We start from the raw sequence: 17,911 nt of genomic DNA, 5'->3' as shown, positions 1-17,911 counted from the left end.
TCCATGCATTCAACTTTGAGTGAGAGCAGAACTGCTGAGACTTCTTTTGGTGTTCGGTAACATACAACTTCGCATTCGCAAAAGAACTGAGGGAAAGGATGCAACTTCCAGTGGAGGAGGTCCTGAAAGAAACACCATCTCCATCTCTGGCGAGATATCCAGGCCACTGGCTGAAGCGAGGCCACAATTGGATCAATGGGAACATCGTCCAGCCCCTCTCGAGGCTCATAAGGGTCCACAAGCGATAATAAAAACAAGGCCATAAGAGACGCTTGTAGATCTGTGCTCTCTGCAGGATGCACCGACTCCAATTATGTAGGTATGTATCAAAGAGAACAATGATCCGCAGTAGTAATATTAGCAATACAAAGAACCAAACTGCAGCTTTTAATGAGTCAAAAATTGAATAAACTATTTAAAAACGCATAGCAGCGCAGTGAGTATAGTGCTGTCTTTCAAGGTGACACACAAGTGATTAAAAGTGATCATCACGTGTATTAGCAAATGAATGACAGTACAAGCGGTCAAGAAAATCATATATAAAATAAACTAGGGTCCTTTGGTTTGTTTTTTGTGGTCTACGACATTTGAATCCCATTGTGAATGGTGGGATTATCATCAGGACTCAATGCAATTTAGTGAGCTCGAAACAGAGCTTGAGACAATAATGGAATAATAATGTCACAAGAGATGCAATAAAAAAAGGCATTGGAAGTGAAGGATAAATTGTATCTTGTCACAGAATCTGAATTAAATGAGGATAGATGCACTGGTAGGAAGGAGAATAAATAGTGTGTGATTATTATTGCCATGACCGAGAAGCGATGGTCACAAAATAGAGAAAATATAGGAGAGCGTCCACCTAGTGGAGATGCCAAATACCCAAAGAGGTACACTGCATCATATAAGGGATGGCCTAAGTACAATAAAAACTGCAGTTGAGTGATGCACTCCAACAAGAAGTGCAGAAAAAATGCAGAGAAAAAAACCCAGTGAGGTAAGAATTAAATAGGCCAAACTAACCTGGGGGAGAAAGGGTCACCATGGTAGAAAGCACACCATATTGCAGGTGACGCACGGAAGGCAGATACAACAGGGAAAGCCTTCGATCAGCCTGTCACAGTTCGTTTCGGTTAGAGTGGTGGGCAGAAATTATAGAGGACCACAATTGGTTCTAGCAGTAAAGTGTTGAGACACCCAGCAAATAGCTCAACGATCAATGATACGGTTAATGGTTGCTGTAGGAACACAACCAGTTCTGGCAATAGAGTGCAGAAACACCCAGGGAGTTGCTCTGTATGGGCATACCGGCCTATAAAAACAGAGCCAGGACTAAGGTCTCCATGAGGAGTCTCAAAATAGAGGAAGGACAACGTCTACATAAAAGATGGGCTGCTGCCTCCAAGGAGAAAACTACGAATAGATAAAAGACTCCACTATAGTAAAATAAGGGGCCATATTGGAAAGGAATAAAAACATGGATACGCCATATAAGGGCAATTAGAAAAATAAGTCTGAAAGAACAGAAATGAAAATTAGAATACAAGTGTGAAAGAGGAATAAGACAAGCATGACCGTGCATTATCGGGAGTATGTGCTACACAAACAGATATACTATGGCAGTACATATAAAAAAAAAAGCATACAAAAATCGAAAAGATGCCACAAGGGCCCAAAAGAAGGTATTTGTCATTAACTGGCGCTCATTAAAGGAACAAGTGAGTTCATTTTTAAGGGGTCTCCAAACCGGTCCTGGAGGGCCGGAGCCATGCCAGATTTTTTGGATATCCCCATTGAGATACGTGTAGTAATTTTAAAAATCTGGCATGGATCCTGCACTCCAGGACCGGTTTGGAGACCCCTGATTTAGATCTAAGATGCCCAATCCGCTCTATGGTTCAAATCAGTGTGCATAATGTCCATCATGATAATTCCAAACAGTTGTTCTTTATTCAATAATGACTATATTTCTTACCGGTTTATGGATCAAGATGATGCTAATTACTTGCCACCTAATGTCTTTTTCAGAATGCCAATTTTAAGAAAGTGTAACACCAATGGAACAGTGAGGATCTTGCATCTAATGCAGCTCCTATTTGGACATATTTGAATTGTAATCTTTTATGTGCTTTGGCCAATATACAGCAAGTTACATGGGCAAAAGACGGCATATGTTACATTAGAAGTATTACAATTGGAAAAGGATTTGAGTGGTACAGTCATTTGCATTGGCTGCATCGGTAGATTAGTTTCACAGGCAGAAGACTCCAATTTTCAGTAAGGGTGCATGCAGTCCTAGAGGAAGGTATGGCTGCTCTGACAAGATGGGCTTTGCTTGTAAAATGGAAATTCACTTCATACATAAGAGGCTCAAACACAAGGTCCCCAGCCGTTAAAATATGGGATTGTTTCTTGATACTTTTGGAAATTAAATGCAAACTTGGGGAAAAAGTGGTGATACAGACAAGTCTACTGCAATATAGCTTTTCATGGGTGGTTAATAGAACATCACATGGACAATACCACACTCTGTTGGCACAGCGTCTGATCAAGTATTTGTGATAGTCATGTTCCAATAATTTTTGGGTTAGAATCTCTACCTGACTGAAAAAAATAATTATTGTATTCACGTTTGAGTCTGAGTGTAACAAATTGGCTTTATGGAAGTGAGTGCCTCCGTTAGAGGGGATGATAGCTATTGTAAGCCAAAAGATTATTTCTCTCCTTGGGTTTCTTGTGCAGAGTGGTATACAAATGTTAAATTCCATTACGGATAGTAAGTTCCAGAAAGGATATTTCAGACAAATGACTGCAGAGTAAATTTAAGCTCATTATAATGTTGGTTAAGTCAATCTTGAAAAAGTACAAGTGTAGGAAACGTCACCATTCCAAATCTCGAACATATCAGTGATGTATTGCTTCTAGAGAACAATCTGTGATCTGAAGAGGTTTGTGGTTGTAAAGATTATTTTCGTTTCAAGATCGTCCATGTACAGTTTGGCAAAATTGAAGACAATAACTGCCCTCATTGAAGTCCCCTTAATCTGAAGATAAAAGTCACAGTCGAATTTAAAGAAATTAGGCCTGAGGGCCAACTCTAGAAGCGAGACAAACCTGATCTGGGCTAGGTCTGGAACTGAGAGTATTGTGTATGACACTCAAACCGGTCATTTGTAGTACATTAGTGTAGAGGGATTCTATGTCAAAGGTGACCAATAAGAACCCAGGAATAGGTAAGTGAAAATCTTTTATGAGAGTGACAAAGTCAGTGCTGTTTGGTGTATAGCATTCAGTAAGTGGTGCAAAGGATTTAATGAAAACGTCTATATATTGACCGAAAAAGAGCCACAGCCCGAGACAATTAGTCTGCCTGGTGGGCTTTCCAAATTTTTATGAAACTTAGGAAGAGTATAAACCATTGGAGTGTGTTGTTTTATCACAATGAGGTATGAAAATGCATTGCTGCTTAAGAAACCCAATTTTTTGGCTTCACCCATGAGACTTAATGTCATTTTGTATCTCCATTGTGGCGTACTTAGTACGTTTTTTAGTGATGAGTATTCTCAAATTGCCAGAGGATCTGCAATTTATACATATCAATGTCCTGGAGGATAATGCTCCCACCTTTCCAGCTGGTTTTACAATGATAGGACCGTCCTTATTGTTTTTGGGGTTTTAAGATCATTGAGTACAAGTTTTTCAATAGTGAGAATCTCAACTGGTAGGCAGGATAGTTGTGGTGAAAAAATACAGAGAGGATGTAAGCCAGGCAAATCAGGACTAGGATAAGAGCATTCACAAACAAGTCCTTCAAGCACAAACCTCTGGAGCACGGTAAGAAGTTAGTTCTCTCCACCGGGACAAAGATAAGTCTTTATTTAATAGGGTATGTTCTGTCCTCATGAGTGAAGGTGATGATAAATTAAATACAGGAATAGTTTTCATATTTACTATTCTCTATTTTTCGTCTATAACCTCTCAGTCATAGCTATAATAATCACACGCTATTCAATCTCCTTTCTTCTAGTACCTCTATGATCATTTAAATCCGATTGAGAGTACGTGACAATTTATCCTTCAATACCTATGCCTTGTATTTCCTCTCTTGTGACATTATTTCAGCTGTGTCCGGCTCGCTAAATTGCTTCGATTCCGGATGATCCCACCATTCACAATGGCATTTACACGCCGTCAATCATAAAAAACAGACACAACCTAGTTGATTGTATATATGATTTTCTTGACGGGCCGTCTTATTTTTGATTTACTTATACACATGTTGCTCACCTGTGTGTATCCCTTTGAAAGAGCACACAGTCCGCTTGTTTGCACCCATACTCACAGGGCTGCTATGTGTCTTTAAATCAGTTGTTCTTTTTGGGACTCAACAAAAACTTCATTGGTTCTCTGTATTGCTAATATTACTACTATGGATAATTGTTCTCTTTGATACAGTAATTACCTCTGGTCCTCAGTAATCCTTCGGTCTACCTTGTTTAAACACAAACTCCAATTTTGTAGGAGCAGTAGGCACCGGCGAGTCTAAAAAGGTGTGAGAGGTGGCATAGGTAGCCTCGTAGATTAATCCATTTGAGGTGGGGTGGAGACACGTATCATTGGACCAGAGTAAACAGGTGATTTAGGGTGGTACTGGAGGTTGACGGGTCGGCACTAAAAAATACCTGCACCAACATGAATGGCATAAACATGGGCATGCCATAAGGCCCCGTGAGGGACTAAGGTGCACCGGAGATGGGGGCCATTCTGGAAAAGATGCAAACATGGAGTTAATGAACTCCACCGGGTCAGAGTTGGTAGTCAGGGCACAGCGGTATGGCTGCTTGAGACTGCTCTGGCAGACCCGTTCGGCCACAGGCTCATTGGGCGACAATAGGGAAGAATATGCTGGCAGAATCATCTCAGATGGTTTCAGAAGCACCAAATCCAGCTCAGAGGTCGAAGATCTTATGGAAGTCAGGGGACTCCTTGGTGACCTACCTTTTGAGGAATGCTTCTTCTGCTTACTTTGCCCCAGCCACAAGTACAAAGTCTGATCAGATTGGACATGGTAAGGGCACCGACCTAGATCATCGCTATGATCCCATGCCCTAAACACTTTGTTTCTATCTCCTTAATTGCCTTGGGGTGCATACTGAGGCAGGACTTGCATGACCCAGGCACCGCAGTAAGTGTTAGCGATGGATATCTGTCCTTTGTAGTCCCTACAGAGCTTAAAGCCTGAATGCTTCAGGCGAGACATTCTAGCAATGCACTTAGAAAAGAATTTGTAAACATTTTTTGAAGCATCAAGGTGCAAAATCTGACAGCAAGCTCCATATCCATCCCTGTCCAAGGCACATAAAAACAGACGTAGTGGCGCTAGATAGCTTTGGTGACGTCCCCAGACGTCAATACCAGCACCAAGCCAGCTCCCCCTACAAGCCTCTAAGAGCTTTGACGTTTCTGGAACCAGTCTGATGCCCAGGATTATCCAACGGGTGCGGAACCTGCAGTTAAATAAGAAACACAGTTCCAAGGCAAAGCAGGGGACCAATTTGGCAGCTTGTACCTTATAAAGATTTTGTTTGATTTTAAGAGAAAAGATGTATAGTGATATAGTTATTTACTTATGCATTATGCTTGTATCTAAGCCAAGGGCTGGAGTTCTGACACAAGCTATTTGCCATTAAGCTTACTAGTTTGAATTTGTGAACCTAGGTACCCGCAGGTACAGTGGGCTCAAATTCCTGTTGGATCTCCACTGAAGCCATGGGATCCAATATAAAAATAAGGCTCTTCACCTGCAAACTCTAAGCACTTCCCAGGGAAAATACTTCTAGATTCTCCACTCAATTATGTATTTCAGTCTCTAATAATGCCATTGAGCAACTTCTGTGGCATAGGGTTACCATTACTATGCATCAAATTGCACATGCAACCTAAAAAAACAAATATGAGGGAATAATGGTCAGCTGATGCAACCTGCTGGTGAACGCTCACATTTTAAAACCAAACCACTGTGGTATAAGCAATTTGGGGTGAAGAAAGAGGAGCATAAAGATGGAAAAGTGGTCTTTGATAAAAAAAATATTAATGCAGATCAAAATTAACAGTCAAGATTTGCTCCCGATTGTGACTCACGCAGAGTAAAACATGTAATAACTGTATTGAAACCAATATATTAACATTTGCTAAAAAAATACATGGTACACAAACCATCGGTGAGGCATAAAACAATTTATTAACATACCGTTTTTCTCATGTATCTGTACTAGAGATTTGTAGGATTGTTGTGCTCGTGTTAGATTATACTGGTTCTGTAAAAACAAAGAAAGATTAACAATTACAAATCAATGTAGCAACTATAGCCTTTAATCGAGCAGTAAAAAATGCATTTGCCAGTAGAATTAAAAGCAGTTATGGGTTACATAAACCCTCACATGCACATAAAAGGCAAGAAGCTTATTGCCCCTGTCCCAAAAAAAAAAGAAGACATTGATGAGTCACCACTCACAAGCGTGTGCGCGGAATTTTTAAATTTACTGATTAAAGATAACAGGTGCATTTTGATTGGTAAATAAAAAGAGAAATAAAGAAAACTTAGTGCAACAGTGTTTTTGGCAATGTGGAGTCTTCTGGTAGCAAATGGCAGCTAACAGGCCCTCCAAAAAAATATTATTGATTTTTTTAGAGGACTGCAAGGGAGAAGCAGGTTGGGTGAAGAGCAAAGGAGGCACGCAAAAGCACTTTTGCCTCACAGAGTGGCTCAATAACAAATTCCAGCTGCCGGGTCCACCAAAAGCGTTTAATTGAGGACTACGAGATGTAGGGAAGGGAAGGGGAGAGGATGGGGAGCAGGCGAATGGTAAGCAATGGAGTGCAGGGCATTTGCGCACTGGGGATGCAGCACAAGGGAGAAAATGCACACTCATTGAGTGGTTAATGAAAGGAAAAAAGTTATTCCATAAATAAGAGCAGTGAAAAGGTACAAGCCTGCCAATCAAAGAGGAAATGTTCTAGGGGAAGGACAAACACAAGGAGTGCAAGGCAAGTGACTGAATAAGACGCAAGCAAATGAGAGTGATAATAAAGTCAATGTTAAACAATGTGCGTCCGATGAGTCCATTAAGTTTTCATGATTGTCTAAGAGGCCTTCATCTATTGACAGCTAAAAGCTGTATGGTAGGCGAGGCCTACTAATGCACTACATAATTAGTGAAATGTACAAATTACTTCCCTTCGGTAACAGTGTTTCTAGCAGATGCTTTATTTAAACTGCATATTCCTCACCTTTAGAATATCCCCTGCCAGCAGACTGGATGTGTAAGATTTTTCAGCATAGTCCCGGCTTGCCGAAAGGTAGCATTGTGCAGCTCTGCGTCAACTTATGTACCACCTAGGACGTGATGGTTGGAGCTGCATATAAACGCCACTCAAGTACGCAGATGTCAGTTTCTTTTTGACACTGTCTGCACCAAACCAATTACTCTGGCAGTGTGCAGATCTCCAATTTCTGAACTTTTTAGATAGAAAAGAAGCCATTACAGAGAACAAGGAGGAGGAAGTACGGTGAGTAATATGCCACCAGAAAGAGCATGGCCGAAGGTAAGTAACTTGCTGTTCTGACAGATACTTCTAACCAGAGGGGCCTCACCTTTTGAATAGATACCAAAGCAGTCCCACCCACTGTGGTGATCTGTGGAATGCCTAAAAAAAAAAGTCCTGGTGGTTCAAACCGTCAAAATGGCCTTACTGTCAGACCAGGTTAAGGCAGTAAAGCTTAATGAAAGGGTGCACTAAAACCCACAATGTAGTCCGACTTCCCGTTCCAGCGTCCTGGTGGAATGGGACCTCAACCTTTCTATAGGCTGCTCCTTAGCCAATGCGCAGCAGAACTTAATGCAGAGGACTATGCACCGTGACCAAGTTCTTTTCTGCACTACTTTGTCTTTCCTCGCCCCAGAGAACATCACAAAGAGCTGTTAGTCTACCCAATGGCCTTTAGTGCAATCTAGATAAAATCTCAGCACCCTCTAGTGCGTCAAACAATAAAGCCTCTCCGCCTCCTTTGACAGGTGTTGCAAAGAACATCAGGGAGTTACAACGTTCAGTGCAAAGGTCCATTTAGACATTAGCATCTGTGCCATGAAAGTTGGTGGTGTAGGTCGGCTGGAATGAAGAGCCTAATGCTCACTCACGCAACAAGTTGAAGTTATCATGATGAGAAAGACTGTCTTCAGAATTAGGAGGGGTAGAGGGCAGCTGTGCATCGCCTCAAAAGGGATACACATAAGAAAAGGCCAAATTAAGATCCCACAATGGCATCATGAAGAGTTTAGGAGAAAATATATGAAAAAGGACTTTAGGAAATGGCTTCACAAAAGGTGACTTCAACGACGTCTGGTCCAGTAAAAGCAAAAAGGCTTCGTAAGGGCGACTGAATACAGTCAACTGCTGCAGCTCAATCTAAGCATGGAGGTGTAGATTGCCCCACTCTGGGTACAAGATTCTGCCCTGCTGCGACAGAAGATGCTCTTGAAGTCGCAGCCGGATAGGACAGATGCTAATGCCCAGATATTCCAGGTAGGAAACTCTCCTGCCCTATCTAGAGCCACAAGGATGACTTGGATCCAGTTTTTCAGATCAGAACTCTGACCTGGAGAGGTAGTGGTGTTCCATGCTCCACTCTAGGTGGAATGAGTTTCAGACAGAGCTGTCTGGGGATCTCCTGTACACAAAAGAGCTGACATTGCGTGTTCTCTGCAGTGGCAAAGGGATCAAGTCAATGTTATACGCACTGTTGGAAAATGTCCTCCCTCACCTCCGGGTGTAACTGTCATTCATGTGCCACTAGGTGTCCCCAGTTGAATTAGTCTGCTCTGGTGTTTAAAGGTCCTGCCAGGTGGTGAACCGTCAGGGAAATGCCCTGACTATCCATTCAGCTCCAGAGGTGCATGGCCTCCAGACAGGCACAGGGCCCATAACCCACCTCACCCTCTTTGGTGGAATACCACATGGAGGAGGGGTTGTCCGTGAGGACTTGAACAAGCTTCCTCTTGATGGATGCTAAGAAGGGTTTAAACAGCAAGCGTATGACACCAAACTCCAATAGGGTTCATGAGCTCCCCACCCAGCAGCGATGAGTTAGTCACCACTGCCAGCTATGGAACTTGACAAAGCCTTGGTGCTGGACCCACTGAGACTTCAGATCCCACTGCAGAGCCTGAATATGCCATCTGGCATGGACATCAAGCAGGATGCAAAAGGCCAATAGGCCAAGATGACCCCCCCTTGTCCCCAGGATCATATCCAAAGTGTTGCTGCTCCGGAGGGAATACCAAATAACATCATATCTAGGTTAACTCAGATAAAAAGGAGCTTCTGCAAAGGAGTCAAATGGCAGGAAGTTAGCCGACAGCTGGAGGTGGGTCATGAGTGTGGGAGCCCACTTTCAACTTCTAGTCATCTAGGCAAGAGAAGAATGGTTTACTGAACCTCTGAAGGTGTGCTGTGATCCCTACTATTACATTTGTCAACACCCGAGGGGCACTGGTGAGACCAAAGAGAAACACAGCATACTGAGGATGCTCCTGGCCTACCTTGAACTTAAAAAAGCACCAGTGGGCCAAGTAGGACGGGAACATGGAAATAGGTGTCCTGTAGGTACAATGTTACCATCCAATGTCTTGGATCCAGGGCAGAAAGAACCTGGACGAACAGAAGCATTTTGAATTTGTCCTTCTGTAGTAAACTGAGAGGCCAGAGATCTAAAATAGGAAGAAGATCACAACTTTTTTTGGCACTAGGTAATAGCCAGAGTAACAAACATCTAGTAAAGTTTTTTGATCGCCAGAACTCCCTCTCTCTATTGCTCCTTTTGCTAAAAAGTCTGAACTTTCAGCAGTAAGATGAACTGTGGTCCTCGGAAGTCGTTCTGATGTGGGATGAAGATTCGGCCGGTTGAAAAGGCATGGCATAAGTAGCTCAGTTTGACTATCTGCAGGAGCCACCGGTCAGTTGTTAAAGCCCATCACTCCTGGAGATGAACAATTCTCCTCCAACAGGGTGTTCCATGTACAGCAGAAGGCAAACTAAAGAAGCATGGAGGCTGCTGATGGAGGGGCAAGACACTGGGAGGTTTGCTATTTCTGTGAGTCTGGAAGTCGTCTGTTGGATCTCTGATCCCGAAAGGAATGGAGTGACTGTGCTTATGTGTTGGGGTGCTGCCTTTAAGCAAATACCTTGGTGATGCAACTAAAGGGTTCAAACTGATGAGGATAAGGCTTGATGGATGTGAAGAGAGGAAGCACACTGTGGCATAGCTTTTTTTTTTTAAGCGCTCCAGTGCGCAATTAGCCTTCTCGTCAAATAGGCGAGGGCCATCAAAAGAAACGTCCATGAGTGACACCTGAATGCAATTCCCATCACTCCTGGAGATGAACAATTCGCCTCCAACAGGGTGTTCCATGTACAGCAGAAGGTAAACTAAAGAAGCATGGAGGCTGCTGATGGAGGGGCAAGACACTGGGAGGTTTGCTATTTCTGTGAGTCTGGAAGTCGTCTGTTGGATCTCTGATCCCGAAAGGAATGGAGTGACTGTGCTTATGTGTTGGGGTGCTGCCTTTAAGCAAATACCTTGGTGATGCAACTAAAGGGTTCAAACTGATGAGGATAAGGCTTGGTGGATGTGAAGAGAGGAAGCACACTGTGGTATAGCTTTTTTTTTTTTAAGCGCTCCAGTGCGCAATTAGCCTTCTCGTCAAATAGGCGAGGGCCATCAAAAGAAACGTCCATGAGTGACACCTGAATGCAATTCTAGGAACCCGTGGATCTTATGCAATGAGCACCATGCTAGACCCACCTGCTCTGCCTAAGCAGTCAGATACGTCCAATCCTGATTGGATAACGTATTTGACTGCCTAGGTCATCCTGAATAGTGTTTGCCAGGCTGATCTGGAATTCCTACGGGACTGCTGGCAAGATCGCTGCGATCACGTTACATAGTGCGTGGAATTACCCAACGCTGGCATTGACTGATTGAAGGGCAGGGTTAGCTGATGAGAACATCTGTTTCCCAAATGCCTCTACTGTAATAGGAAGAAGAATTGGAATTGATCCTCTAGTAGATTCCTGGGCTACCGGGCTCCAGGGAGTAGAGTGCTGCAACAGAACACAGATTCACACTGAGCAGGTCTGTGGCGTAGTGCTACCTATCGGTTCACAGGTGGGCAGGAAAAAGGTTTAGCCCAATAACCCATGACAGAGTTAGTCAGGGATTTGCTGAATGATAGCAATTGCTATGACACGCTCTGTCCAGGCTGTAAGACTTCAAAAAGGACGTTCATTTTCACTTCAACAGACTGTAAATGTAAGTTCAGCTACTTGTCTGACAACTAGCCCGTGCCAGGGGAAGTGTCTAGTGCATTGGCTTCTAGTAGATCAAAATAAAAGTTATCAACATATTGTGGGAGAAATTCTTACCCATCACCAAAAGCTTGTTGAATTTGTTCACAGACCGATCTGAAGTTGTTGCAGTTGAGGCCGGATCCTAGATAAAGGTGCTGTTTTGTCAGAGTTACAATAAATCCGGTCAGGGTGCATCAGAACTGTTCCGGGGCGTGACCTCAGTCAAGGTCGAAACTAATTCTTTTTAGAGTCAGACAATGCTATAGGATGACCATCCTCCTCTGACATCAGCGGCTTCAACATGGTAAGAAGAAAAATGGATTGTGGTGCAAGACGTGGAGTCGGCTCCAGAGTGGAGTAAAGGTAACAAGCCCCTGATGGGTTAACTGCATTCGTGGTAAGACTTGACTCTCCTCGACTTAACCGAAGGCGGCTACTTTTAAGTGGAAATGGGACCTGACGCAGGAGCCGCACCGAGACTTGGAGCAAAAGTGGGTTTGATGCCTGGAATGCGATCTGCCCAGTTTCTTATGCTCGAAAATGGACAACTTCGCCTCCCGCACCATGAGGGTCTTATGAGTGGATCAGGGAGCATTTCTTGAAAGATGGAGTTGTGTCCAGACCCCACAGGTAGACATTCTGTGGATTTGTTTGTGACATCAGCTTCCCGCAGTCAAGGCACAATTTGAAGCCTGTAGTCTTCAGGTGGGGGTGGCGGTGAAGGGGGGAATATTTGTTAGTACACTATCAAGCACTGTCAAGTAAAAAAAGCTTTTTAAATCAGTAAACATCAAAGAAAAGCTGTGAGAAGAGCTCCAGAACTGTGTCAAAAGACAAAGAAAACTGATGTCAGTATGCAGGTATGTTGCCCTTATACAGCTCCAAGTCATCACTTCCTGGGATGGCACGAAATCATTGAAGAACCACTAGCGCATGACAGCAGTTGCTTTGCAGTTCTGGATCAAGTCTGGCACTTAAAGGAAGTTCAAAAGGTCAGGAATGTGCTGTTGGAAGTATCCATCATAATGCATGTTATTTGGTCTATTCTATAGGCTTAAGACAAATATGCTGTGAAGCATTTGGAGACGAATCGGTGCACTATTCAGAATAAAACATGGTTGACTGGTGCTAATTAAACCACAAACTATAAGGTCGGCAGGTAGGAGCATCCTGGACTAAAGTGTAGTTGTACACCGCACTGTTTCTTGTCACTAGAAATGATTCAATAAAAATTGTGTGTAAGCTGTTCCTTTCTCTTGGTGCCTTCTATATCTATTTCCTGATTTTCTGTCACCCAGATTGCAATCCTGCTATGCCATATGCTAAGCTTACTACAGGGTTTTGTGCAGCCTTGCAAGTTTTGAGAATAAAAATTAGGGCGAAGACATAGAAGGCAGAGACGGGGAGAGCTGTAGGGAGCAGTGCAGTAGTAGACTGTGCCCATTTGTGCACACCTGTGGATGCATGTGTACCACATTAACGTCACTCAACAGCTTAGCCAGTTCCTTTTACACATCTGTGTCGTCACATCACATTTGACATATCAAGAGGGACAGCCTTTGTTTTTCTTACAGTGTTAAGAAGATGAGTCTGAGAGGCGAGTGCAGCAAGGAGCTGGATTTATACTGGAAACTGTTTTGCAATAAGCCATGTTCACATCACCATTAGGGGATCGAGTTGTTGGGGTAGTATTAAACTTGTTTAAATCATAGTGTGTAAAGTCATAAAGTATGTATTGTTGCAATAGTATATATTTATAGGGAAAGAAAAGTTGAAGATGATATCACCACTTATGTGGATAAGGAGATTGCTAAACCTTTCTTGTAGAAACAAACCGAATATTAAAAAAGTAAAAGGATGAAATTAAACAAAACAACAAATGTTTGTGAGGGACAAATGGGACTATGCTGAGGGACGGATTCTAACTTTTGCAAGTTCCCAGATAACAAAAAAGAGAGTTCGACCAAAAGGAAAAAAAGGAAACCAAGAAAATGCACAATAAGAAGAGGATGGAGAGGATGCTAAATATGCCCGATGGGAGGAATCGGGGGCCGAATTCCTTTATAATGCTCTGGAGCTGTCCGGCGCTGGGATTCTTTCCGGGGGGCGGTGACAGATCTCCTGGCTGAAGTGATCGAGAGGGAGGTTAACTGTACACTGTGGAATTGTTTGCTAAATTGGTTCCCACACACCACTAAGAATAAAGTGACCAGCAGATTCCAGGACCTGGCGCGCCTCCTGGCCAAGAGGGAGATTACCTGACACTGGAAGTCCCCAAGGGGACCTACCGTGGAGGGATAGAAAAGGGAGGTCAAACGCTGGACGGGCAATGAGGGGGCTATACGCCGGAGAGAGGCCGGACGAGGATCCTTTTAGGTCGCCAGGACCTGGGAGGCATTAGTAGAAGAGCCAACACACCCAGATTCCTCCTGCCTTCGAGAAGGCACTAGATACCCCTGATTATATAGGTATCACGCTCAAACACCACGTGGAAATACCATTCTGAGGGCATGTAGTTTTTCTTAGTATGAGGAACTGGATGGGGGACACAAGGACTAGATGGCACATAATGACATGGGACGCTATCCTACACCCTCTTATCACTGTACCCGAAACAATAATAGATTCCTTCATAGTTGGTCACTGACCGAGCCATGGCACAACGGAGGGTGTGGGGTGGGGAGGAGGGAAGAAGGGTAGGTGTGTTTAAAAAACTGTTTAATATAGTTAGATTTGCAGTATAAAACCCAGGCAACCTTTGCTTAGATATTGCTGGAGTATACTCAGGATAACAAATGCTTCCAACCATGTACTTTAAATACAGATTGCTGGGCTAGTATTATCCTGTACCGGGCCTAACCAGGGGGGAGATTGTCTCGGCACTCAACTTGACTGGATTGATAAATATGTAATAGTCAATTTGTTTCCTATAGTGCTAGAGACCTGGTTCTCGTTTGGTGAACAATGACATTTGTTTAGAAGAAAGAAAAAAAAGGAGGGAGGAAATATAAAGACACGAAAAGCTGCATTGGCGGAGAATGAGGCAGCTGAACAAGAAATAAGAATAGGTGAGAAAAATGTTATACTTGTGAACTTATCAACCATGTTTTGAACGAGTCAGTAATCTTTATTAGGGTCTTTTCCTGACGCATTCAAGACTTTGGCTACAGCACTACAAGTGTTGTCTGGTTACTGTATGATGAGAAACTGAAAATTTTAAAATATGTTGACCTTTCATCCATAAATGCAATTGAGGCAGAACCATAGGTGGAAGACACTGTACGTAGATTGTGTGTATGACATTTTGATACCCTGATTAAAATGGGTCTACCGGAAAGTGAAGATTTCCTTGCCTCAGCAAGAGGCCTTGGTAGAATTACACATTTAAACACTGACAAACCGAGTAAGCGCCGTTTCAAAGCTAAATCAACCTACACTTTCACAATACCTCATGACAATACTTTTGTGATGTGGAAGTGAGGGATCTGGTTAAACTATGGTCTATTAAAAGTGAAAACAGATTTACAAATATGATCACAGATTAGAGGGAAGCTAAACAGGCCTTAAGAAATGACCGAGGCATTGCCTTTAAACTCGGATAAGGGTGGCAGTGTAATACTGCATGTTTTAAAAATACCGGAAGGAAGCATAGAGACAGTTGAAAAACCCAGTCTGCTATGGACCCGTCTCTGCCAGTGTTTACAGAACAGTAGTCAATACTTGATACCATGTACTGTGGAAAATGGGTTTGAATAGTCATGATGAATTTTATTTTTTGAGAAAAGAGAAGCATACAGCCTTGTTCCTACTTGCCTCATAAGAAGCAAAAGGACTCCAGGAATCTACCAGGTAGACCTATTGGCCAATAAGCAATACCTTCCAAAACTGCTTATTGGAAAATAACAGTCATTTATGTTAAGCACTTCTTTTTGCCCTTTGTATTACGTTTACCGTCCCTACTGCAGAGACAGCACAGACAGACGACAGACATTATTTAAAAAATCAATGATATACACCGAAAACCCTAATTTTTCATGATCACAATTTATATAACATCTTTGTACACCTGCATACAACAAGAACAACGTATTCGGACCTGGTAATCTTCCTTTAAAATCCGATCTAAAAATGTAAACGGTCACATTGACATGCTTACTACCGTGATTAATTTCTGCCTCAATAATAGCACATTTTTATTGGCGGACAGTTGGTACCGACAACTAATGTGTAACAACGATGGAATGGACACTAGCTTCATCCCCAGTTATGCAAACATCTTCCTGGACTGGTGTGAGGAGCAGTTGGGCTAGACCAACGAGAATGAGAGATTCACTAACCATTTCCTATTGTGAATTCGTTGTGCTACCCACCTAGTTATTATATGGGATGGCACTATAAAAAGGTGTTAACACTTTCATAAGAAATTTACAGCACAATAATTTGAACCTTAATTTACCCACAACACCAGTGACCGGGAGGGGTTGAGTTCCTGGACATTAACATGTAGGAGATTCTGCATAATGGGCTACCCAACTAAGGTTTTGAAGCAGACCCTGAGCAAAGGTATTTTTCTTAACAGAGACCAGTCATTTCATCGTGGTAATAAAATAAACGACACAGGTGGTGATAATGAAAAGACCTTGAAGAGAGTGCATATACATCCTGAGACTTCATGCAAAGCAGCCGTAGGGACTGAACATGGACAAGGAACTGTCTATATTTAGACAGATTTGGATACCACCTGTAAGGAGTTACAAACGTATTATGCAACTTTCTTCCAGGACGGTTAATGTTGTGTCTTGACAACAAAGAGTAACTATACAATATGGATTACATTGCAGGTAGTTACAGCAGATAGCCTCTTGATGTTCCATCAAATCCTTAGTACTCACAATATTTCATCCTCATGGGCAACTGTCTTTTATAGACCGCAAATTACAGACATTAACTTTAGCCATAGAATCACATTAATTGAAACCTCTTTATGAGATATGGCATTGCCGGCGAGACAGCATAATCATAAGACCCTGTTTTCCAACACACATGAAAATAATGCAGGTCATAGGTAATGATTGCTAAACTATTCCCAAATACCACAGGAATATGGGAAGTAGGAACATGGCACTTAAATATTTGCATTTAAACCATTAGCGGTGGCATCTCTGTGAGCACATCTTTATAATTACTTTAACCTACACAATTTTTAATGTTGGGTGACCAGACTAGCCCATGCAAATAGGCAGGTTCGCATTGATCATTTGAAACGTAGGGATGGCTCTCCACATGAGTGAACATGCCGTACCGGGCTGGTACACCAGAACAGCAACAGGACAGAGATCATGAAGTCTGTTCATCATGTCTATGAACACATACGCCTATTACTGGAATATGCGTTCTATGGTCATGCTACACTGACGAAAGAACCAATGCATTAGATGCAGGATCGAATGACAGGGGAATCAAATTAATGTAGATTATGTGATAATGACATGCACAAGTGATATTGAAGTGGATATCTAACATAGAAGACCTCCTATATCTTCTTTGAAATTTTGACAAAAAAGTAGAGTGGTCAGTTCTTTTGTTACAAAACAAACTCGCCTTTGGGTAAAAAAATACACTATCAGAGCTATTCATGGACCAGCTCACAGCATTGGTTAAATGATGTACTATGATTTCCATGGAGGCTGCTCTCTATACTTATGCATTGGATGAGTTATATTCATTGCAAGAGGGGCATACAAAGGCTACGTGTTAACTAACTGAATAAATGAACATATTAACTCGTGCCGGTACTCTTTTTCCTGATAGGGAGGAGCATTGCATGAATATCGATGGAATTTGCACCTGCCTAGCCTAGAATAACACCAGAGCTGGTGGGTGTGACCGTCTGTTTTATAGGCAAAACTGAAGCATAGAGAAAGTAAAACAAAACATGACTTCCTTGTAGTGCTAATATGAAAACCAACGATAATATAGAGGAAGAACAATAGTTACTAACCTGTAATCTGCGGTTCTCCAGTATTGGTGTCTTTCATAGATTCACATGCCTGAATCATTCCCCGTCGTCGGAGTGGGAGTCCCACGGTACATAAAAAAGCAATAATTTATATAGAAGAAAACCAAAACCCTTGGTAATACCAACCAGGAAGTAAAGTAGCCCTAAGCTACAATGGAAAAACTTCCACACTCAGGACTATCCTAGTCATTTTGTATAGACCAAACTACAGCCAATCAGGCGCCAGCACCCACCAGAATGTTCTCCCCAGAGACTCAGGCTCTCAGATTTTCTCGCACAGGAGTGAAACCAATAATATCGCCTGAGGAGCCTCAGGCGATATTATTGAGGTGGGCGGGTGCATGTGAATCTATGAAAGACACCAATACTGGAGAACCACAGATTACAGGTAAGTAACTATTGTTCTTCTCCAGTATTGGGGTGTCTTTTATAGATTTGCATGCCTGAATCAGAGTAAATAGCAGTACACACCATCCTGCTCATAGA

The 17,911-nt window shown here is 42.5% G+C and overlaps 1 protein-coding gene across 2 annotated transcripts in view; it reads right to left on the bottom strand.

Moving 5' to 3' along the window:
* Window positions 1-17,911, bottom strand: part of UBE2Q2 (ubiquitin conjugating enzyme E2 Q2) — a 687,285-nt gene that overhangs the window by 56,607 nt on the left and 612,767 nt on the right. For both annotated transcript variants that reach the window (XM_086959354.1, XM_086959353.1), the window contains exon 12: window positions 6,251-6,317. In XM_086959354.1, the coding sequence (XP_086815480.1) occupies window positions 6,251-6,317 (67 nt within the window). The remainder of the gene's footprint in view (window positions 1-6,250; window positions 6,318-17,911) is intronic.

The sequence above is a fragment of the Lissotriton vulgaris genome, chromosome 2_2, assembly GCF_964263255.1.
Source record: "Lissotriton vulgaris chromosome 2_2, aLisVul1.2, whole genome shotgun sequence".
Lineage (NCBI taxonomy): Eukaryota > Metazoa > Chordata > Amphibia > Caudata > Salamandridae > Lissotriton > Lissotriton vulgaris.
Note: the sequence above shows the minus strand (reverse complement) of the source record. Positions and strands in the feature narration are given on the sequence as shown.